The 25401-nt window shown below is 41.0% G+C and overlaps 1 protein-coding gene and 1 non-coding gene across 2 annotated transcripts; one reads left to right on the top strand and one right to left on the bottom strand.

Annotated features, from left to right (window-relative positions):
• The first annotated feature begins 12006 nt into the window (after nucleotides 1-12006).
• On the top strand, nucleotides 12007-12080 carry TRNAR-CCU (transfer RNA arginine (anticodon CCU)). Its single transcript has one exon. It is a non-coding gene; the product is annotated as a tRNA-Arg (tRNA).
• A 151-nt stretch (nucleotides 12081-12231) lies between these two features.
• On the bottom strand, nucleotides 12232-24944 carry LOC104612013 (NAD(P)-binding Rossmann-fold superfamily protein). Its single transcript, XM_010279320.2, has 9 exons — nucleotides 24590-24944; nucleotides 20850-20962; nucleotides 20594-20647; nucleotides 20418-20502; nucleotides 19996-20101; nucleotides 18393-18479; nucleotides 18166-18263; nucleotides 16995-17104; nucleotides 12232-12525 (listed from the first exon to the last, which is right to left on the bottom strand). The coding sequence occupies exons 1-9, from the start codon at nucleotides 24870-24872 to the stop codon at nucleotides 12460-12462; spliced, it is 1002 nt and encodes a 333-aa protein (XP_010277622.1). The 5' UTR covers nucleotides 24873-24944; the 3' UTR covers nucleotides 12232-12459.
• Between the last annotated feature and the right edge of the window lie 457 nt (nucleotides 24945-25401).

Here is a 25401-nt window from a genome sequence, read left to right as displayed (position 1 = left end):
ATCGACAATCTCTGCATCCAAGGCCAAGGGTACCTACATGGCATGTTACACTCCTCGACATCATCAATGCTGATGTGGCTTGTCACCCCGAGAAGTGTTGGCCTTGGTAAGCTTCCTCTTCTTCCTCTTGAGGACGTTGTGAACATCCCATTGAAATTGGGTTTCACTTCATGGCTATGAGAGGAGCCTCCACCCATCAACAACTTGAACGAGGGAGTGATGGGCCTCCCTTGTTTGAGAAACATAAAAGAAGAAAAGACTCCAATCCAAGATAATCCAAGACAAGACATGATTCTAGGCACCAAAGGGTGGGACAGGGAAGGTGTTAGGCACCCCTTTCCCTTTGTTATCTTGTGAATGCCAATTTTGATAAAAAATAACATACCATTAAGTGTTTCTTAGGTCCAATGAAGGTCTTACCATGAGAGGGACATTCTTTCATGAGACTCAGTCCCCTCCTCTTCCTCTTTCCGGGTATGGGAGGCTCTTAGAGGAGCAAAGGGGCAGCTGACTACACAACCACCCCTTTTTTATCCAAAGCCTCCCACATTCCTACTTGAAGAGGGAGAAGATTGAACCCAAGGAGCTTATCTCCCATGGGCAGTCCTTCACAATGGACTAGAGCATGACATGAGTTAAAGAACATGAGTTAAAAGTAATGTCAATAATAAAACAAACATAAACCCTACACGAAAAGATCATAAGGCAACTGAAACCCATTCGTAGAAGACGTAAGAAAAAAAAAACTATAAATTATTTTTGAGAGGTTGAGGACGATTACCTCTATGTGTGGCCCTTCGAAAGAAATGGAAAACACCCAGTGTGCGGTTGACAGTAGAGAGGATGGAGAGTTGTGTTGAACTCGTTCAATGCAGTGGACTGCAAATCTGAACTAAACCTTCACTTGTTATTTCTTGTTGTTTTGAATTGTGTTCTGAGTCGGAACCTAGTGTCGAAGCTCCAGTCGTTGGGCGTTGCTTTTTTAGTGGAAAATGGGGGAGAGGTTTTAGTAAAGGTGAGTAGAGATATTTGAGAGAGATTAAAATGAGAATGGATAGTGGGGATTTCGGTGGTGGAGAGGAACGGAGAAAAAGTAGGGTTTGTCCTAGGGTTTCAAGGGGGGAAGATGAAGGGAAGCCAAGAGAGTGAAAGAAAGGGAGAGAGAGATGGGGAAGAAGATTAGAGGAAGATTCCGGTGGTGGTAGATTTGAGAGAGAATGTGGAGTTCGGTGGGAGCTTGGGAGAGAGGGAGTGTGAAAGAATCGAGAGGAAGAAGGTGAGGGCTTCGGTGGGAAGAGTCTTGGAGTAGAGGACCAAATGAGAGAGCTTCCGTGGGAGAAGAGTTTCAGCAGCGGTCGGCCATGGACGTTGAAGGAAGAAGAGAGGAAGAAGATGAAAGGGAGAGTTCGAAAAGAGCTTGGGAGAGAGGGAGAGGAGAGAATGGAGAGGAAGAAAGTGAGGGCTTCGGTTGATTTTTGTTTTTAATTTTTTGGTTATTTTGTTTCTTTTTTCTTTTTATTTTTGTTGTTTTTTTTTTCAAAACCGAACTAGGATAAAGTTGGTTCTAGTTTGGTTCAAATTGGACTACTTTGGGTTCGACTTGGGGCTTCTAGTTAAGTTGGAACCAATTTGGGTAGGGTTTAGTTAGAGTTTGCTAAGGCTTCTTAGGGTTTTGGGTGTGTTCTCAAAAGAGATGGATGGCTAGGATGGTTCAATCCTAATCTAAGGGATGGGGGCTTACTAAATTAATCTTTTGCCTTTTGACCGAATTTAAGGCAAGGAGACAACTTCCCTTGATTTTCTTTCCCTTGTCTCCTTCCCTTAAATGCCTAGGATTGGGGGAGTTTTCAAATTTAAATTCAAATCTTGAATTGAAAATGTCTTAACCGAATTTTTAAGGGAGAAATGAAAGGAGGGTGGGTATGGTTTTGGGTGCTAAATGGTAGTTAGGCCGATGCTAGGGTGGAGAAGCAAGGGGGATTTAGATTTATGGCTAGGATTAATTCTAAGTTTAGTGAGGGCTTTGGGTGGCTTCTAGAAATGTATAGGGACTTAAGTGAAAAAGAGAGGGGGTTTTTTCGTAATGAAAGGACAAATCTAAGGGGTGTGATGTGTAGGATTCAAGGGCTGAGATTAAAACTCAAGATGTTAGGGTTTATCTCGAATAACAAGATCGCACGAATTGGAATCTTCGTAGATGGAGGGATAAAATGGGGACTTTTGTAAAGAAATTTTCCAAGGGGGTTCTAAAGTGTCTAAAAAGGGTGATGGTTGGGTTTGATGGCCTCGAGGAGTGTGTCAGAGTGAGAAATCATGATCTGGAGTGTTTTGAGAAATCGAGGGCGTCGAATCGGGATTTTTCTTGATGGAAGGGTAAAATGGTCATTTTGGGTATAAAAATGGGGGATGGTTTATCCATTTTTTTAGGAAGGTGATTGCGTGGTGTAGGTGTATCAGAGGGTGTACCGCAATACAGATCTTGAAATGGGAGAGTAACGACCAATGAGATCCCTCGGTTTAGAATCTTTATAAATGAGGGGTAAAATGGTCATTTTAAGGTCTAAAATTTGTTGGATTGTCAATCAAGAGACTTTGATAGGGTTTAAAGCTGTTGGATGATGCATGGCAATGGATATTTTGAAATTGGAGAATATCAAGCAACGAAGATGGTCCATGTTGAATATTTTTAAGTGAAGGGTAAAATAGCCATTTTGAAATCTGAAAATTGATAGATGATCGATCAGAAGGTTGATGAGGGTTTCGGTATAGTTCGAAGGTCTTGACTAGTGTGTCATGATGGAAATCTTGAATTCTGAGGAATGATGGCCAATAAGGATCATCAATTTGGAATCTTTCTAAATAAAGGGCAAAATGGTCATTTTTAAGGTAACAAATTTGGTGGATGGTCAATCGGGGGTTTGATGGAGGTTTTAGGAAGATTTGTGTGTCTTAGGGGAGCTGTCATGATGGAGATCTAAGATTTTGATAATAACGAGCGACAAGAATAATCGATTCGGAAATTTTTATATCAAGGGTAAAATGGGTATTCCTGGGTCTGAAATTTGGTGGGTGGTTAATTGGGAAATCAGTGGAGGTTTTGAAAGTCCTAGATGATGTGTCTCGATAAAGATCTCGAATTTGGAGAGTGATAACCAATAAGGATTGTCGTTTTAGAATCTTTTTGGATGAAGGGAAAAATGGTCATTTTAAGGTCTGAAGTTTGATAGATGGTTGATTGGGAAGTTGGTGAAGGTTTTGGTAGGTTTTTGAGGTCTTTGATGATGTGTCTCGATGAAGATCTTGGATTAGAGAATGATGACCAATGAGGATCGTCGATTTGAAATCTTTTTTATGAAGGGCAAAATGGATATTTTGAGGTCTGAAGTTGGATGGATGGTTGATCAGGAAGTTGGTGGTGGTTTTAGTATAGTTTGGGGATCTTAGATGGAGTGTCTCGATGAAGATCCTGGATTTTGATAATGGTGCCTGCTAAGAATTGTCGGTTTGGGATCTTTTTGGATGAAGGGCAAAGCAGTCATTTTGGGTCTAAAATCTGGTGGGTGGTTGATTAGGGGTCTTATGGAGGTTTTAGGAAAATTTGAGTGTCTCGAGGGAGCTGTCAATGAAGATCTCAAGTTTGGGGTGTGATGGCCAATGAGGATCGTCGGTTTGAAATCTTTTTTGATAAAGGGCAAAATGGGTACTTTAAGGACTGGGGTTGGATGGATGGTTGGCTAGGGGTCTGATAGAGGTTTTAGGAAGATTTGAGCTTCTTGGGGGAGCTATTGTAATGAATATCTAAGATTTTGAGGATAGCAAGCAAAGGGAATGGTCAATTTGAAATCATTGTGTACAAAGGGCAAAATGGAGACTTTTGGATCTGAAATTTTGGTGGTGGGTATCCTGGAGTCCTTGGAGTCTAGTGGCAGTGTGCAATGGCTTTAGAGGTGTGGGAATCATGAGGATCTAAGTTATGAGTATTTTGGCCAATGAGGGGCTTGAAATTAAATCTTGGGTTAATAGATAGGTAAATAAGGGAATTTTAATTTTGACTTAGGTGGAATTGCATGGATTTGAATTATGAGGTTGTTGTGAGGATTTGATCGTATTGGGGGTGTGTGGATTATAGGTTTTAGGTTCGAAAATTGTCGTAATGTTAGATTCATCGAAATGGAATCTTTGATGGATAAATGGCAAAATCATGGGATTTAAGGTTGAAATTTGGTGTGATAGGATGATAAACAGATTTGATTCATGTGATGGAGTCTGATCGGGTAACAGGTGTGGTGGTGTGGCACAATCGGGACCATCGAAAGGGAATCTTGTGGATTTGATAGTGGATTTGCGGCTATTTGAGTTGAAATTTAGTTTCCTAGGGTTTTAGCGTATTCTAAGAGATGTTGGTAAGGTCTGATCAAGCATTTAGAGTGTGGAAAGTGGGTTAGAGAGGGGACCGAGCAAAAATTGAGTGTTGACAAACATTAAGGACCCTCATTTTATTAAGAATCGTGTTATGGACACACCGCCCGGCAACACATTGCGGTGCAGTCACGGGCAGCGGCACGCACAGCAGGCTGCGCAGCAGCACGCACTGCCCGGCAGCTCGCACCGCCTGGCAGCGCGCAGCACGCACCACCTGGCAGCACGTAGCACACACTGCCTAACAGCGCTCAGTATGCACCGCCTGACAGTAGCACGCGCCTCACGACAGCAGCACTGTGAGACGCGCACGCCGCCCGGCAGTAGCAGTAGAGTGGGACCCACACGACAGCTCAACAGGGTGGGTCCACCCTTATCTCTTCTCACCAACTCGCAGCTAGCTACACCACTCCTCATCCCTTATCCTTATCTTATCATTATCTTAAGTAAGAGTTGTGTTACCATTAGGAGTAGGTAATTAGGAGTTTGAGTTTAATTAGGAATTTTCTCCTGTAATCTCCTATTTAAGGAGCCACGAATTGAAGAAAAGGCATTGGATTTTTGATCAAGAGAAGAGCTTAGGAGAGTTAGGGTGATCTCTTGGACAAATCACCCCCCAGTTCGCCACAATAAGGTCAACACACAAAGGGAAGGGCAAGGGAAGGCTAGGAGTTTTCCCCGTGGACCGCCCCGTGACGAAATCCTATGCGGGCCCATAACATTTTGGTATCAGAGCCTAGCGTCATGGGCGACATGGAGCAGATATCATCCAAGGTCCACGAACTTGAACACCATCTCGTGGAAAACCACGCAGAAGTAAGAGAGGTCAAGGAGGATGTGAGGGAGCTTTGGCGCCTACTAGAGTTATACTCACCACTAGAGAAAGGAGTCCTGAAGAGGCGGCCACCAACCACAGCCACCGCCCAGAGCGGGCCGAAGGCTCCGGTGAACGACAAGACACCTCCCCAGCTGCAGCGGTCATACCCAAATACAGTCGTCTGGAGTTTCCCTCCTACAGCGGCAGCGGTGACCCACTGGGATGGCTGTACCGCTGTGAGCAATTCTTCCGTAATCAGCACACGGAGGAGAAGGACAAGGTCAGCCTGGCCGCATTTCACCTGACCGACGAAGCGCAGCTCTGGTTCTACCAAGTAGAGCAGGAAGAACTAGGTCTTAGTTGGGAGCAGTTCAAGTCGTACTGCCTCCTTCGGTTCGGAACCCTATTAACAAGCGACCCCTTGGGGGAACTCATTAACCTCAAGCAGATCGGGACCGTAGCAGAATATCAGCGGCAGTTTCAGACCCTTCTCGCCAGTGCCTCTTCAGTTTGCCCAGACCAGCAGGTGGATATGTTCACAACTGGCCTATCCGAACCTCTGCGAGTTGACGTAGAGATGCAGAGCCCGCCTAACCTGGTCACGGCAATGAATTTAGCCTGAGCCTTCGAGCACAAACTGCAAATTAGTAGAGGGCCATCTAGCATGGGACGCCCAATAACGACTTGGACAAACCCGAAGCCTGCTGGTGGAGGGTCTTCGCTGGCAGCCAACAGGGAACCACGGCCTCTCACCAGTAACCCTCCCCGATCTGCAACCAGCATAGGGAGCAGCACGACGACACCTCCCATCAGACGCCTATCTAGAGCCAAGATGGCAGAACGCCGGGCCAAGGGCCAATGCTTCAATTGTGACGAATTGTACTCTGTCGGCCACTGCTGCAAGCGGTTGTTCTGCCTCCTGGTAGACGAACTGGAGGAGGAAGAGGAGGAGCAAACAACTCTGGAACCTAAGATCTCCCTTCACGCCATCACCGGAATACAAAACTCTCAAACCATGCAGCTGCAGACCCAAGTAGCAGGAAAACAGGTATGGGTTCTGGTGGACTCAGGGAACACACATAATTTTATCAGCAAGCAAGCGATGCTCCAACTGAAACTACCAGTGGAAGACAGACCACGGCTTCAGGTAGCCGTAGCAAATGGGGAGAGAGTTCACAGCCTAGGGATCTGCCGAAACATCCAAATACAGGTGGATTCTGAACCATTCCTCGCTGATTTGTTTGTATTGCTCCTAGACGAGTCTGATATAGTATTGGGAATCAAGTTGCTCATCACCCTCGGCCCTATCCTATGGGACTTCAGTGCCTTGACCATGACATTTAACCTACATGGGAAACAAGTCACCTGGAAAGGGACCAAGATGAGAGCAAAAAGACCACAGGTACATACTCTCCATGGCGACGCCTTGCACACTGCCGAGATGGAGAAACTTCTGGCCGATTTTCCAAACGTGTTCTCAAAACCCAAGGGCCTTCCCCCTGTCCAATCGTGTGACCATTGGATACCACTAATGCCAGGGACTGGACCCATGGTCGTTCGGCCGTACCGCTACCCACACCTTTAGAAGGACGAGATAGAGAACCAGTGTACAGAGATGCTGAAGCAGGGTATCATCCGCCCAAGCCGCTCCCCATTCTCTTCGCCAGTCTTGCTGGTGCCAAAATAGGACAGCACCTAGAGTTTCTGTGTAGACTATCGGGAGCTCAACAACAGGACCATCAAGGACAAGTTTCCGATCCCTGTGGTGGACGAACTGCTAGATGAGTTCCACGGGTCTCAATATTTCTCTAAACTGGATCTCAGGTCAGGCTACTTTGAATTCTTGGTCATGCCTTTTGGTCTCATCAACGCTTCATCCATATTTCAAGCCTTGATGAATGAGGTATTTAGACCCCACCTCCGCAGGTTTGTCCTAGTATTTTTTGACGACATCCTGATTTACAATACGTCGTGGGTGGAGCACGTTCGTCACCTACGAATAGTCCACTAGGGCTCTCCGTGGGTTCTTAGTTCTCACGGGATACTACCACAAGTTTGTAAGAGATTACAGACTCTTGGCTGCCCCATTAACCAAGATGTTGAAGAAGAATGCATTCCAGTGGGATGAAGCAGCGGACACCGCCTTCACAAACTTAAGGGAGGCAGTCTGCTCTACCCCCATGTTGCAGCTACCAAACTTTAACCAGGAGTTTACGGTTGAGTGTGATGCTTCTAGCATAGGCATCGGCGTAGTGCTGCAGCAACAAGAGCACCCCATAGCCTTCTTCAGCCACAAGCTAGCAGACCGGCACCTTAAGCTGCCCACCTACGAGCGTGAATTAATTGGGCATGCCAAGGCCGTCCAACACTGGAGGCCATATTTGTGGGGCAAACCTTTCGTTGTCAAGACAGACCATTACAGCCTCAAGTACCTTCTAGAGCAGCAGCTTACTACTCCACCCCAGCAGCATTGGGCAAGTAAACTACTAGGGTTTGACTTCCGCGTAGACCACAAGGCAGGGGCTTCAAACCGGGCCGCCAATGCACTATCTAGGCATGATGAAGACACGGTCCACCTTTGCGCGATCTCCCGGCCCCACGTTACCCTATTGGAGAACCTAAGGAGCATACTGCCCCAATCACCAATTTGGAGGGATCGGGTGCAAGAATTACAGTCAGGAACAACCAACCCGAACTGGTCCATCCATGAGGGACTTGTGCTGTACAAAGGGAGGGTATATCTCCTGACAGATTGCCCATTGATTCTAGCCATCATCGCCAGCATCCATAATGCCACCCACGAAGGGGTTCAGAAGACATTGCACCGCGTCCGCGCCGATTTTCATTGGCATGGCATGCGCGGCTCAGTTAGGGATTTCATCCAGAACTGCTCAACATGTCAGCAACAAAAATGGGAGAATTTACACTCGACTGGCCTCCTGCAGCCCCTTTCATTCCCAACACAGATCTGGGCCGATATCTACATGGACTTCATTGAAGTTTTGCCTAAAGTCGGAGGGAAATCAGTCTTATTCGTGGTGGTGGACCGCTTCTCCAAGTATGCCCATTTCATTCCGTTGTCCCACCCATACAGTGCAGTCTCTGTGGCCCACGCCTTCTTCACACACATCTTCCACCTACATGGGCTGCCAGAGTCCATCGTCAGCGATAGGGACGCAGTCTTCACCAGCACCTTTTGGAAGGAGTTGTTTCGATTACAGGGCACGACCTTGGCTTTCTCATCCGCCTACCATCCACAAACGGAGGTTGTCAACCGGACCATACAGATGTACCTCCGCTGTTTCATAGGGGACCAACAATGACGTTGGGTGGATTGTCTTCCTTGGGCCGAATACTGCTACAACACGTCCTACCACTCCTCCCTTGGCATGACTCCCTTCTGGGTTGTGTATGGCCGCGACCCTCCCCGTCTTTTATCTTACGAACCAGGTTCCACACGGTTGGAAGAAGTAGATCGTAGTCTCCAAGACCGCGATGCCCTCCTGGCCGAAGTCTCCCTACGCTTGCAGCAGGCACAAGCGCGTATGAAGCAAACCTACGATCAACACTGCCGCGAAGTCACCTTCGAGCCAAGTCAGTTCGTTTGGCTGAAGCTCCAGCCGTACCGACAGCTCACCCTCAGGCGGTGAGGCCCCCCCAAGCTGGCTCCCAAATTTTACGATCCCTTCAAGGTTCTCCGGCAGGTCGGGAAGGTTGCCTATCAACTCGAGCTACCGGAGCATAGCAGAATTCATGACATCTTCCATGTGTCCCTACTGAAGCCTTTTACAGGGACTCCCCCTGAGCACGTGCCTTCTCTACCCCCTCTAAAGGATGGTAGACCCATCCTCCACCCTCGAGCTCTTGTCCGGTCATGCATCAATCAGGGTACCATCGAGGTTTCTCGTAGAATGGGAAGGACTACCCTCAGCAGAGGCAACCTGGATTCCCTAGACTGACCTTCACAGCGCCTACCCAACTCTCGAGCTTGAGGACAAGCTCATTGTCCAGGAGGGGTGTGATGTTATGGACACACCGCCCGGCAGCACATTGCGGCGTAGTCATAGGCAATGGCACGCACAGCAAACCGCGCAACAGCACGCACTGCCCGGCAGCGCCGCACAGCAGCTCGCACCGCCTGGCAGCGCGCGCACGCACCACCCGGCAGCACGCAGCACGCACCGCTTGACAGCGCGCAACACGCACCGCCTGACAGTAGCACGCGCCTCACGACAACAGCACTGTGAGACGCGCACGCCGCCCGGCAGCAGCAGTAGAGCGGGACCCACACAATAGCTCATCAAGGTGGGTCCACCCTTATCTCTTCTCGCCAATTTATCTTATCATTATCTTAAGTAGGTGTTGTGTTACCATTAGGAGTAGGTAATTAGGAGTTTGAGTTCAAGTTGGAGTTTGAGTTTAATTAGGAATTTCCTCCTGTAATCTCCTGTTTAAGGAGCCACGAATTGAAGAAAAGGCATTGGATTTTTGATCAAGAGAAGAGCTTAGGAGAGTTAGGGTGATCTCTTGGACAAATCAGCCCCCAGTTCACCACAATAGGGTCAGCACGCAAAGGGAAGGGCAAGTGAAGGCTAGGAGTTTTCCCCGTGGACTGCCCCGTGACGAGATCCTATGCACGGGCCCATAACAAAGCGACTTTTCTCTTGCAAAAGACAAAAGTTTTCATCAGATGATTAACTGAGGACAGAAATAGATGAAGAACGCATAAGTATGGAGTTGTAACCTATCTGTTGGACTAAGCCTGGCTTGGTTTAATGCCTCCTCAGCCAGGAAATCCCCAATCCACAACTTTTGGCCGACCAATTCCTTCGTTCGAGCCTCTAACCACTTATCCAAGGATTCCTCTCCTATATCATTGATGGCCATCCTTCACTCTAAGGTGAAAGGCCACCCTCCTTCTGCCATGATGTAAAAGAATTTTTTTCCACTCCGCAACTTTGGAAGGGAAATTGCCTAACATCTTGTGTCCAGAGCGATAGGACAAATAGAAGAAGCCCTTCTCGCTGGTCAACCTCTTTATTTGGCAGAGGACGGAAAAAGTTCTAATGTTCAAGGGAAGGTTGAAATGATAGCAAGCCAATATGGTGTCAATCAAAGTCCTCACAGAGTTTAGGTGGAGTTGACCTATGGTTATGTCATAGTAGCTGAGGACCAAGGCTTGCTCAAAGACAGACCTCGTTCTCTCATGGTCCCAATGACGCTGGTTGAAGCCCAATAAGATAACATCAAGTACCTCGGGGATCTGATACCACTACATTATCCCCTGGAGATCGGCAAGAGTTAGCCAAGTTGGGCTGAACTTGTACTTTCTCCTAGAGCTCAAAGCCCCTTTGTGGGCACCTTAGCGCTCCTGGACTGGGAACCCCTCCCCAATTTGGGCGTCAACTCACTCCTTACCCTCGGAACTAGAATTGGAACTGGACATAACAAAGAAAGGAAGAGGACTCATTAAAGAAACCTAAGGGACCAAACCAACCTAACTGGACTCTCCCATCATGGTCTTATCTCTCTAACCTCCCTCTACGGTGTAGCTCTTGCAAATAACAAGTGAAAATGGACCCCTTGCCTCCTCTATTTATAGGTAAAAGACTCAGATCATCAACAATTGGGATCGATTCAATCTGATGGTCCTGAAAGGCATGACTGTTCCTCTCCTGAAGCCCAAACTCAGTTTAGTACATCTTTTGGCATCTATGACAACTGATTTTCGTGTGAGGTCTACGCATTTGCTCCATGCGATCTGTCAAACGATCCCAAACCGACAAACCAAACTAGCTTGAATTTATGACCTGATGAAAACTCGACTCCAGAGCGTTTGACAAATCCACCTCAAACCAAACTACTCCTTCCTTCTAGTTGTTCACCTTGAGCTCCGAAGTAGGGACAATTGAGATGTATGTAGATACCACACCCACCATTTGTACTACAATGTCACATCCTTTCTCTTATCCGTTTGCACTGAGATGTATCTAGATACCACACCCACCTAGTAGCGATAAGCACGTTTCCCTCCACTTCATGGGGGAATTTGGCTAAGGACAACCGTGATGCCGTGTGGGCATATCTCATAAACAACAAACAAATGAGTACCCACACATCCCAAACGTTCCAGAGATGTACCTTCTAACTCGAGGTACGCTCACCATTTGGCTTACATTCTATAGTTCTAATCTTTTGCTTGGATATTCTCTTTCACCTCACCAACTCAGTACTCACTTAACCGTCAGAGTGATGTGTTGCCAATCTCAAATCTAGAGCTCTGAGCTGCCATTACCAGTCGGAACTCAACACATTCTGAGATCACCAAATTCTATCATGTAGAACCAATCCATTGACGGCCCCCAAAAAATCATATAATAAAATATGAGGACCGTATTCAGTGTTTTACAAACATGTTTCATTGTTATGCCGAATGAACCTGCTTTTGTTTCCATCACATGCACTTAATTTCTTGATTTTTTTCATACGAAGTAGTCTATACTAGATTCTAAATGCAACTATTCACGTCAGATTTTAAAAGCCTAAAAGCTATGTTCGGTGAAAGTCCCAAAAAGCCCAAATATACTTTTATTTAGTCAAGATGTTGATTTTTTGGTGAAGCTAGTTTTATTAACTTTTTCAAAACGATGTCAAACACAGGCAAATCAATCAAATTTAAGACTCTCCCAAACTCGTCCTAGAGTTGTAATATGCATCAGCATCAAGTTATGCACTGCTTTAATAGTTTTATACATTTTTAAAAATTACAAAGCGCCTGTAGCTCAGTGGATAGAGCGTCTGTTTCCTAAGCAGAAAGTCGTAGGTTCGACCCCTACCTGCGCGTCAATTTTTCAATGGTTGCCATCTTAGCGCACTCGGACGTTTTACCATTATGACCGAGGTAACTCGTTTATCGGAAGTGGGGGATGTGCTCGTAGGAGCCCGTACAATATTCTTTTGCAGATAATGAGATAATAAACGAACGACGCAAAATATAATAGAACTCAAATATCTTCTTTTATGTATGGATATATGATTTCGGACAACTCTTAAATGGGCAGTTTTGGCATGCTAATACATCTTTAGTCTGCAATTTGTGTGGATTTCTCTCTCTGTTTCATTCCTCGCTTTACAAAGGCATCTTCAAATGGTACAGGTGAATGGTATAACTGGATTTCCCAACAAGCACAAGGAAGAAGCCTATTATTCTGCCGTGAATTCAGTCATTGGGCTTTTGCAGCTTGGAAAAGATCCCTCCACTTTTCCTGGTCACTTCCTGGTCCTTCCCCCTAAACCAAATTGTATTTAGCAAGTTCAGGAAAAAGGAGTGATTTACGTAGAAGAATACTCTAAGTAGAAAGCATCATAAAAATTAAGCCATGCTATACAAAATATGAGAAACTGCAGACCCTTAGCTTACAAACACTGAGCAACAGACACAAATACTGCAGAGCTTATTACAAGTCATTAGCATTCATAAACGCTTCTGCTACAGTGGAAGTGGAACAAGAAAAGTGCATATCAGACGGAAAAAGCAGGAAATGATCACATTTGATGAGTTTGATATTATCTTCTTTATTAGTAAGGACTGCCAATCCGGTGAGTGTAACTCAGAATTATTAATTAATAGTTTAATCATGGCAACAACATGTTCCCTAAAATCATTTTGTAACTAGGTGCAACTGCAGATATAATACAATTCTAAGTCAAGATATGGTCGTGGAAATTGAATGTAATTTTTTTCACTATAATGTTACCGTTGAGATCAATATGATCATGTTTATGATAATTCAAAGGGTCCTTCCAATTCATGTCTCTTCAATATTTGGTTTCTTAATAAAGAGATTCTCAGATTTAAATGGTTGCACTGGAGTGGCTTTTTGGGTGTTGTGCAAGTTCCTGCACTCTCTATGGTTGTAGGGCTTTTTGCTTTGATCATCTTGCTTTTGCAGATAGCACTACTATTTTCCTTAAAGATATAAAATCTTCAATTGCTTCAATTGAATTCATGAAAAGCAGAAGCATTGAGGCACAATTTAAAAATTCTTCAATTACTTTTAATGCATGTACTTGACACTTTCTTCATCAATTAATGGTTAAATTCCTTCTGCAAGGTGATTGTCATTATGGACAAAGTAGAGATTCTTTTAAAGGCGAAAAAAGACAACTAAGTGTCACTGTTTTGTTTCAGAGCAGGTGAACACCTGCTAAAGAAGGTCTTGGATAAGACTGCTTGAGGTTATAGACAGGGGCCTCAGGATTAAAATGAGTTACAGCAATATGTGGTAATAGTTTTGGCTGAATAGCTTAAAAAGCATGTTTTGTCTGATTATGAAATATTGACTTTCTCTAATATTTTTTAATGATTCAGGAAGCATTATATATGTTTCCCAGATGTGGGCTGATGGGAGAGGACAACTGTAATGTTGTATGTGAGCCGAAAACTCATTACTGTTTTTTGGTGAATAGTAGTATACTTTTGAATATCATGTAATAGAAACCATAGTATTTACAAAATAAATGTTATGGCTAAATAATGTGTGGGCAAAATACAATGAAGATTATATTTTGTCCACTCAGGCTTCTGTAGGTTAAGGAGCCAGAAAATCTGCTTTGTTATGAGAAAAGTGATTGAGTGTAACTCTGAATGAGTTTGATGTTATCTTCTCTGTATATAAGGACTGCCCATGCAGTGAGTGTAACTCAGAATTATAAATTAATAGTTTAATAATGGAAAGAACATGTTCCCTAAAATCATTCTGTAACTAGGTGCAACTGCATATATAATACAATTCTAAGTCAAGATATGATCATGGAAATTGAATGTAAATTTTTTTGCTATGATGTTATTGTTGAGATCAATATGACCATATTTATGATAATTCATAGGTTCCTTCCAATTCATGGTTCTTCAATACTAGCTTTCTTAATAATTAGATTCTCAGATTTAAATGGTTGCACTGGAGTGGTTTTTTTTTTTATGGGTGTTGTGCAAGTTCCTGCACTCTCTGTTGTTCTAGGTCCTTTTGTTTGGATCACCTTGCACAACACCCATCGAAAACAAATATCAGTTTCCAGTTCAATGCTTAGTCCATCTTGTTGTTCTGGGGGAGAAGAGCCCAGAGATTCCGGACACCACTGACAAAATGAACCTTTCTGATGAACATGCAATTTCAAATTTAGTTGGTCCCATCTCTGATGATGTCATGGGGATTAATGATATGATGGATTCTCTTATCCAAATAATGATGGCTAGCTGTACTACTCTTGAAATCAGAGCAAAGATAAAAGTGCAACTAAAGATTGGAGTGATTCTATGGATTCCCACAGTTCCTATTAAAATCTCTGATTTGATGGAAATTGGGAAATTAATCAGAGGAGCTGCACAAAAGTTGGGAAATAGAGAACTGTACCACTGCTCTTTACGTCATTTATTTAATTTATGGATAGCAACAATTTCATGAAGGGAATACAAGTTAAATGTGCAGAAAGGGAGGATAAGGCCACTTCCAAGATAAGTGTTTGACATTTTTATTTATTTATCCACTTGAAAACCTTGGTCATGTACTTAGTATTTTTTCCTTTCCTTCTGCAGGCTATCGTACTTCATTGTTAAAGAAGGTATCCCTTAACCTTCAACCTTTCCTTCTTTTCTATCAGTAAATTTGCACCTTAACTAAACAAACACCAAAATTCCATGCTTGTGCTCTTGTATTTGAAGATCAATATTGAAGGAATGCTTTGGTCTTTGTCAAAACTCTTAGTTTTAGAGCTAATTAAATTATCTTGTCAATATTTTTTTTTATGAATGAATATAATTTATTAAACCAGAAATATGAGGCAAATACAGGAGACCCAAGAGGAGGCACGAGTTGTTACCTCTTCTAGCAAGTATTACATCAAATTAAAAATAGAAATCACCAGAAATAAAATTACAGAGAAGCCCAAAATAAATGTTCCATTGAAGCCCCTTGCTTAGCTAACCCATCCGCTAAGGTATTTGCTAATCTTCCCACCCAAAGAGAGGTAACAGTCATGTTTCTTGTGAGCCAATTGACTTTCCTTGACAGGTCTCTGTGTCGCCACATAGCTGAAGCTGGGTCTGTCAGCCATCCCACAACAATCTTAGAGTCCCCTTCAACAACCAAGTGTTGAACTCCTAATTGTTCTGCAATCTGAATACCATGTACCGCCACTAACATCTCAGCTCTATTGGAGTCTCCTATTCCCACGGGGCCTGAAAACAGTGCTAATATTTTGCTCTCCTTATCTCTCAGCACCCCTCCTATCCCCAATGGGCTTGGGTTTCCTTGGCTGCTTTCATCAAAGTTCAGATTTTCCCATCCTTCAGGCAGAGGCATCCACACTGCAGATTCCTTGTCCTTCCTGTATGGCTGTTCGCCACCGCTATCCAGTTTCTCCAAAAATCATCAAAAGAGAATGTGTGAAATAAGTCCATAGCTCTTAACCAATGAATGACCCTAGTCAAGATACTGTTCTCAACAGCCTAAATGCTTCTTCCGTTTTCCTTGAATACCCTTGTATTCCTTTCTTCCCAGATTTTCCACAAGGCGGATGCTCTAATACATTGCCACATTATTTTTCCTTTTTTTGTAGGCCACACAAAAAGGAAGGATCGAACAGCTGACTTAAAGCTGTGGAAAGATTCCACCTGCACCCAAACAAAGAGAAAATCCAACTCCAAATAGCACTAGAAAAGGAACAAGATACAAGTAAGTGATATCAATCCTCACCACTAGCCCTGCAAAGTACACACCAGTTAGGGGACAAACACAAAGAAGGCCTTTTCTTTTGCAAGCAGTCCAAGGTATTAATCATTCTATAAAACACCTCCCAGCAGAAAATAATAACTTTAGGTGGAACCGGTCTAGGCCATATCTACTTGGATGGGAAACCCCACTGTCCATGGGAAGAGCAAAGGGATTTAAAAAAGGAAGCACAAGTGAAGTAGCCTTTTGGGTGAGGGGACCATAATCTCACATCCAAACTAAGAGGGTCCAGATATCTTGTCAATATCCTAACTAGTAACTTGTATAGTATTGCTAGATATCTTGTCAAAATTCTGATTTAAGGTATCATGATCATCAGCAAAACCTTGCCCCAATGATTGCTTTGCTTACATGAATGTTATAAAATTCCTAGGTTGTGTTCATCCAAATAAATATTCACTTCTTGAGCATACCAACTCAAATTGTTTGTTAGTAATCACTACATCAACCTGTTCCTTCTATCCTACACTCCTGCTGTTGCCTTCAACCTGCAATTATAGGCTCCTAACAGTGGCATTGATGGTATTCTTTGTACATGACTACCCGAATCCACTCTCCAATTTCTGGAAAATATTTCTTTATTTTTTTTTGTAGTTTCAAATGCTCTTGTTGTTTTTCATTCCATCTTTCAAGTCCTGATGCTCATCCTTCAACAAAATCAGTTCTAAAGATTTGATCCATCTAATAGAAAATTCATTCCTGGTGAGAGCTAATAACAAAAAACACAGGCAGTAAACTCTATCAAAAAGGAACATATATGCATACTTAAATTTAACAAAAGTCAATAAAATGCATAAAGTTACTTTATCAAGCCTCATATTCAAGATAAACTCATAGAAGAAATAGAAAGCTATATGATAGTTACACATCCATGACAACATATTCAGTGGATCCTGAAGAATATGAGAAATAAATTTCCAATATCATTTTCCATCAATATTTTTTACAAATTATGTGACGATTCATACCTCAACTGAGTTGATTTCATATATTTGACCTTGAGTAAACTCTATGTCCAATGCCTGAATACAAGCTTCAGCAACAACAAGTCTGCTAACCTCTCCTACAAGTTTATCCCCTGAGAAGCCATGAATGGGATGATAGTGGTAAATAAAAGAAGAAAACATGATGAGTCAGAAAACAATATGCATGGAAACTACAAAACTAAATTAGGAATATCATTTTTCATGATATAACCACTTGCTCAATATTTTTTTTATTAAAATCATTTAAGACACTGTGTGTTCTGGGTGAATTTGATCTTTCTAAGAGCATATGATAAGAGGATCCATTCTGAAGCAAATTCTTCAGCTCAAAGGGCTTTTTCAGGGAAGTCTTGATGCATGAAACCAAAAGGTACTTTCTGATTTTTGTAGATAGAAACTAAACATCCAAAAGGTTTCTCTTTGTTAGGCTTTTCTGAAACAAAAAACAAGGCCTGAGCCAGGGGCCAAGAAGGATCATAATTTGGGGAGGCCACTCTATAAGTGGGGTCATGCCCTATCATTCCCAACATATGCAAGAGGTTTTTGAAACGTTCTGTGAAGGAGGGGATGCCTTGATCCCTCGTGACCTAGCTCTGCCCCTGACCTACTCTTTACTCAATAGTAGCTAGTTGAATGGTCAACAAGGTACGTAACTATAGCCAAGTAGAAATATATCAACCTGGACAGAGAGCTTTGAAGTTGTACTTCTAGGTTATAGTTCAGGGACTAAGGTGTATATATGATTAATTATTGATTTCTTGGTGTAAATTGAAGTTGAATGACATTGATTTTCTGATGCTCAATTGGGGTCATCAAATCAATCCCACTAATGGATATTTCATCACATACTATGAATGTAAACAAGGAACAAGGACTTAAAAGGAAGAGCCCCCTTATTTGAACTTCCTTGTTATTCCTTGCGTATGAATAGTAGATAATATCATAATCCACATGCATGGAGTCCAATGATAATATCATTTTCACATAATTGAAGCACTTCATGATTTAAAACAATTATATTTTACTGTTTCAAAAGAAATAGAAGTATTTTACTTGTTAGTAATGATAAACCTAGTCATTTTCTTGATATTATTGGAGAAACCATGGAAAATTTCTCAATTTTTCCTGTTCATGAGGATTAATAATGATATACCTTGACCTATAAGGACTGCACGCCGTTGCCCAGCAGTTGCTTTAAGCAAAGTGTTCAGGTCATATGAGGTGTATGGCCCATCTGTCAATCTTCCAGCTCTGTCATACAAATGGAGATATACTTTGAAAAATAGAGAACTATAAAATTCTACATACTAGGAAGTTTCTCTCTGGTGATGGATTACTATTTTCTGGAAACCTGTACATACAAAGAGAAAGGTACCTGACCTAATTATTGTGAAGGGAAGACCTGAATTGCAAACAAAATCCTCCCCCATCTTCTTAAACTTGAGAACTCCAAAGAGATTCATGATGCTGTTGAAAAAAAAAAAAAAAAAACGGTAGCTCACTAGATCAGAATCCCAAGATAAGATACACTGCTTTCCTTTTAATGCTTTGGACCTCACTTTTGGTCATTGCATGTCTAGAATTATATATGTCCTTAGTTTTATTAATTACTTCTTTTCCATTACACAGCTATAGACCAAACGAAGTGAAGAGTGAAACCGAATCACCCTTAACTTTGGGATTCTTCAAATTATAGTTAATTGATATATATATATATATAAACAAACAAAAATTGGAAAATGTAAAAAAAAAAGTGTAAGTTTAGGAAAAAAGTTCTCATAACCAAGGTCATCAGGTTTTTCTCTAGTGATTTATCCTATTTCTACCACATCAAGTGAAGACATAGCCTATCCAGACTGTCCTTTAGATAAGAATCCTATGCATTTCCCATGCATACACTAGGGAGTAGGGACACAAGATGGTGAGGAGAACATGTTGAGCCCTCCGGGTCCCCAAGTATTCTCCTTCCAAGAAGATTCCTTGGTCATTTAGACTTCTCTAAATGCCTTGACTAGCAGACCCCATGTCATATGATGTGGTCTTGCAGATTGAACTCTGCACATGTGGGCACCTTGAAAGAAATCATATTTTGGAAGATTATTATCAGGAAGCAACTTGAAAGTCTGTGTGAAGACATACATATGCACTTCATCACACACGTTTTCAGGATGCATTTATCCATAATAATGCACAATTTGGGAAGTGTTTGATTTTATAACCATTTGGCAAGACATTTTCATCTAATAGAAAATTTAATATATTAATCCAGTTTAAATAGAGGAAAGTAGGTAGGTTTACACAAAACATCCAACCAGAGTTTTTATATAATTCAAGGTAGGGGATCTCACATTTTATACTTCTGAACACTGCAAAAAGTAAGACAGCTTATTTAGATATTGAGTTCTCAAAATCAATCCAAGGTGCACACTGTTCACTCTCAAATCCAAAAGAGAATTAAGGACGGTATAAAAATAGAAATAATTAGAAGAATAAGAAACAAACTTGAAATAGAAAATAGGTCTTGACACTAAGAACTAAAAAACTAAGCTCGAACTAATCAAGCCAAAATAGCAAGGGGATGAAAAAGAACCATCATCAGAACATGTAGGCCCAGAGCTAATAGCATGCTGAACAACAAAGGAACAAATTCAACTTCCAATCTAGTAATATTTTATGGAAAATTCATGGCTTCCTGGTAATTAAGGTGAAGTATGTGATGCAAGAATTCATAAATGATCTGTGGCAAGATTATAACATATTCTAAAAAAGTGCCATTCAGATCAATAAAATATAAATAGGTTCAGGAAACTATGTGTTTCATGAAAAATGTTATTTGAATTTTCTTAGATAAATTTATAAAGAGAACTTGAAATTATTACAAAAATGAGTTACAGATAAATCCAGATATGCAGGTCCAACCAATAGAAGCTGCACTTACATTCAGAAAATATAAAAGCTGGTTCCACTTTTGTGGTGTACTTACCTCCATGGAAGTTCATTGTACTTTGTTACTCCTACTGAGGAAACAAGAACAAATCTCTCCACTGATGGAGGCAGTGCAGATACAAGATTCCGAACACCTTCCCAATCTTCAATGACAAAAATAAGGTTAGGACTTAGGAGCATTCAGCCATGCACGTTGAAGAATGGCAATTCCAACACTACCATTTATCATATGGATTGTAAGATAAAAGCAAAATTAAATGTTAGAGAACAGTCAATGAATGGGAAAGGTGGAAAGCTAGGATGAACAAAGAGAAGGCTGCAAGTCCCTAGATTGTAGGGGTATCTGATATTCAAATATTGTTCACATCTAGGTCATGATCCTGCCAATGACACTATATGTACTGATAGATTGATTAATAATTTCTCAGATTTCTTTTTACTGCAACACATTATCCTGACCTACTCTTTCCGGAGTATTATCTCCATCCCATCTCTTTGAAGGAAAAGCTGTTGTCCCAGTGCAGCATATAACATGTGTAACTCTCTACAAGATATCAAGATATTAGACAATCCATATACAGAAGTTTCCCAAATTTATTCACTTAGTATAGAAAAAAAGAATTGAAACGACAAACCTCAAATATAGCTGGATCCAGGTCATCTGGGTTCCGTGTGTCCCCTTTCCGTACCTATAAGATTTAAAAGCTTTTCAGATATACCATTTTATACCCATAGCAAACAGTAAAAGTTTCATACAGGACAAAAAATCCATTTCATGTTTAAGGGTAAGAGCATCATACATTAGATTTAGATTTTAAATGACAAAATAGGCACATTATAAACAGTTTATAAATAGAAAAGAATGTATATGAATTGGCCAGAACTTAGCACCTGTAAAGTATCCTCATCTTGTTTACCAAACAAAGATATTGCTTTGGAAGGATCTCGTATTATTAGGCATGACTTAATATTCCGATTGAGCAAGGATGCTACTATCAACTGTCCTGGAGACAATGAAACAGTAAAAAATAATAAGAAAAACCTTAAATCCACAGAATACAAAAAGTGAAAAAAGAAATATAATGAAGGAAATTAATGAAAATTGAATACTACTACATCAAGCAAAATATAAAGAACAACTTAAGCTTACATATAATAAAAATAAAAATTAGATATAAAGAGAATAATATAAAATTAATTACAAAATATATATTATTACGTCAAGACAAAAAAAACCATTTTTTGCTATTTTTATTGCAGGATACTGTTGCAATCTGTTAATCTGGTATTTATGCCAGAATAAGGAAATTTTTGAAGTAGATAATCGGAACCCAGATCTACTTAATAGCATAGTCCTATATGCACATATAGTTCTCCAGTAATAGGTTTCTGATTAAATCAAACTATTGGACCCAATCATAACAGATAAGTCCATCTGCTGTGGTACCAGAAGATTAATCATGAAGCTCAATAAAGGTTGAGTTTTCACCATTTCTTTCAAGTACAGTTTGTCCCACTAGACTTGACATACAAAAATCCTTTGTTGAGCTGGAGCATTAAGGAAAAACTCACATCTTTTTAACATTTCTTTTCTCTTAAAGTCACATTATTTCTTAAATCCATACAGCATATCATGCCTCTCTTCTTCCTTATCCACACCTTACATGCCTGATTCATTTTTATGCTTTGGGGTTTCTTATCCACGTCCAACCTTGGGGATGCCTAGAGGATGGTTAGATATCCCTCAGAGAGCATTGTTCTAGTTCTTATGGATGGATTGAGGAAAACAACAGGGTACTGGCTCTAACCAAGGTAATAAAAATCCTTCAAAGGATTTATTAGATGAGCATGATTATATATATTTTATTGTATTGGAAAACAAACACATAGGCTTATTATGATGTCAAGTTTCTTTTCTATAGACAATGGCATATGCCTTATCATGGAACAAAAGTACAGCACAAAGCATAAGAACAGATGATTGTTTGTAACGGAGGTGTTTCTACGTTTGTATACCTATGGGCATGTGGAATGATTCCATGAGCAACAAATCATCCACCCCACTTTGAGATATAAGATCCAAGTAGCATGGGCTCCACTAGATTCCTTGGAGGCTCTTTTTTAAGAAAGGTAAACATTTTTAAAGTTTCTATTAAGATTGCTCAGAGGGAAGTTGGGGTTTGTTAGGTTTAGTAAAGAGGATTCTTGACCCTTCTTGAAGTTAATGATGCAGTCCTCTTTCTACAATCTATAAGAAATGAATGGAGCTTTCCACCTGGCTTCTCCAACTCTACAGTTCTACTTAAGGTAGTATTTTGCCTTCTCCTTGGTTTTGTATTTCACTACTTGACTGCAGCCTATCAAAGGCTCTCACAGTTGATATGATATTATCTACATGTACATGTTGATCTTAGTCGTACAAAAAAGGGGTTTCTTGATCAAGTAGAACTAATCAGAAGAAGCAGCCTAGCAGGTGTACTTCACCATCTAAATATTTTTTTCTTTTTCATTCACCATATAAACATGGAAATGGTAGCTTTCATTTCCTTCTGTTTTCCAAACCTACATCTTTACAACAATGCAGAAGTCTTCATGAAATTATAGGTATGTAAGCCATTAACGTACATCATGAAATTGACTTCATCATTACATGGTTCCCAAGTTTAGCAAAAGAACTTACAGATTAAGGACCAACACCATAAATTTCCTCCATCAATTTGGATTTTGGAAAGTAGTAAGCCAAGTAATTGTTTGCTTGATAAAATTCTTTGGGGAAAGGAACTGAGAACTTCTTCACCCCTTTATTGGTTGTCATTGCAATCTCCACCGTTGTTCAACTTCCCCTTCTTTGGGAATTGTTTGCAATTTCCACCCCTTTATGATTTTCAATATTTTACCTATTCGTCATCTAAAAGAAACTTGCATACACATTCGAAACACATTAAAATTGTGCTACTGCCTACCTCAAGGCAATCCTAAACAATGAAATATGGAAGGGGAAAAGCTGTTTTGCACCAAGACCAGGTAGAAATCATCTATCATATACCCAATCTTGTGAATACTCTGAGATCACCAAAGTACACAAGGAAGTCCTCAGATGAAAACAGTTAATGGAATCTATGTCATAGATCTATAAACTAAATACAAGCTATTGAACCATTGATCTATACTCTGAGCACATGAAATATGGAAGGGGAAAAGCTGTCTTGCACCAGGACCAGGTAGAAATCATCTATCATTTACCCAATCTTGTGAATACTCTGAGATCACCAAAGTACACAAGGAAGTCCTCAGATGAAAACGGTTAATGGAATCTATAATGTCATAGATCTATAAACTAAATACAAGCTATTGACCTATTGATCCATACTCTGAACACAAGAAATATGGAAGGGGAAAAGCTGTCTTGCACCAGGACCAGGTAGAAATCATCTATCATATACCCAATCTTGTGAATACACTGAGATCACCAAAATGCACAAGGAAGTCCTCAGATGAAAACGGTTAATGGAGTCTATAATGTCATAGATCTATAAACTAAATACAAGCTATTGACCCTATTGATCTATACTTTGAGCACATAAAAGAACATAACCTGACCTATTGACTTTGGCAACTGCATTGGGAGTGTTCACAGGGTCAAGTAAAATGAAAAATGAACAGGAAGCATGGCAGACACACTTTGCCATGTGAAACAAGAGGGAGTTATTGGGAACATGCTTTAGAGTTCTAGACACCCACATGAGTGTGGTAGCCATTCAAACTAAAAAATCCATACCTTATGTTGTTTGATTAATACAAATAAATTTAATATTTGTGTACATGGCTTTGAAGAAAACAGTTAAAGAATCTGGTTGAACACCACTACTTCCCTATGTCGGGTGGGAAAAAAAAAGAGGCATCCTGATTTCTACTTTTACATGATACAGTATATAGGAAGAATAATTCCAATCTGACTCATCCCCCATCCTTTGCAATTGTATTTCTAATTACGTACATCAATTCCATTGCCTTCAAAAACTTCCTTTCCCCTTCTTTTGAAGTTCCTGCTTCTCTTTCATTTCACTTGATGATGCAAAACTACACCTTCAATGCATAAAGAAACACTCAAGGACGACATGGTTGGCTGTCAACATATTTCCAGTCTGTAATATAAAACCAACTTCACTAAACATGCAAAAACTATAAAAAAAGTCCACAATTGAACTTTTCAAACAACCATAATCATGACTTTTAACACTCATCATAAACTCTCTCCCAAGTCTCAAAGTCAAAGGCATTAACTGAAACCAAATATCAACAGTTAGCTGGAAAACATCAGTTTTAGTAGGCTAGAGTTGTCGCAATAAACTTCGGAGGTTCGACTCCTCCTTCAAGCAATGTTTTTAGCTCTCAATTGCTTGAGATGCTGCAACACAACGATAAGTTCCGGGGTTCGATCCGAGGTTTACCCGTCAAAAGAAAGAAAGAGAAAACCGTTCAACATCATTTAGGCTGACACAAAGTCCATAATGTTTCCACAAACGACAGTTTATGAGACACCATAGACAAAATTAGACTTGGAAATCAAGAAAATCAGAATGAACGATGGGAGTTATACATGGAAGTAGTGAGAGAGGAAAAGTGCATACCGACACCACCGGTGCCTCCGACCACCAGTACGAGCTTAGGAGTAGAAGGGGTAGATTTGGGCTTCTGGGTATCCTCCAAATTGGTCGATTGAACCACTTCTTCCTTCACTGCATGAGTAACTGCAACTCTTCCTCTAGTACTTGCAACGCTCCTAGTGCAACAAAAACCAGTAGAACTAAGCGGTGGAAGAACAACGTTAGGAATTATCGGAGGGGTCTTCGAGAATTTCTCGATTGGGATCCATATATCAATAAAATTGAATAATGACAGCTTGGAAGCCATGAATAAGCAACTGAGCAAGCGAGCGTGAGAGCAGAGGAACGAGAAAGAGACAGAGGTCAGAGAAACAGGGAGAAGTTATTAATTGCGGTGGTGGTTTTATTTGAACCGATATCACGAGAATACCCTTGAAATTAATCAGAAATTACAGGAAATAAAGCGGAGATGAAAATAATCCTCTCCGGGTTTTCTCCACCCATGAAGGGATGGCGTGATCAATCTAGATCGTTCATCTGAAAAATAATAAATTAATAATTCGTTAATGATGACAAATTACAAGCTAGTAAGCCTTTTAGAGTCAAATAACAGAATAAAGAATAAAGGCATCTCTTACAGATTTTTGGAAGAATGAAGGGTGTATTGGTCATTTGGCCTTTGGACACTTGTTACTCTTGTTCACCTTGCAATGGAGATTGTGTGGGCCACCCCTACCAGAAGAATAGTGGTCCAAAACGCCTTGGGAGTTGGGAAATCGCTAAACTTGTCTGGAAGTCGAATGCCAGCGGTACGATTGATTATTTTAGGTAAGCAA

Source organism: Nelumbo nucifera, chromosome 2 (assembly GCF_055504915.1).
Source record: "Nelumbo nucifera cultivar China Antique chromosome 2, China Antique-T2T, whole genome shotgun sequence".
Taxonomy (NCBI): domain Eukaryota; kingdom Viridiplantae; phylum Streptophyta; class Magnoliopsida; order Proteales; family Nelumbonaceae; genus Nelumbo; species Nelumbo nucifera.
The sequence above is the reverse complement of the archived record's forward strand: the minus strand, read 5'-3'. Positions and strand labels throughout refer to the sequence as shown.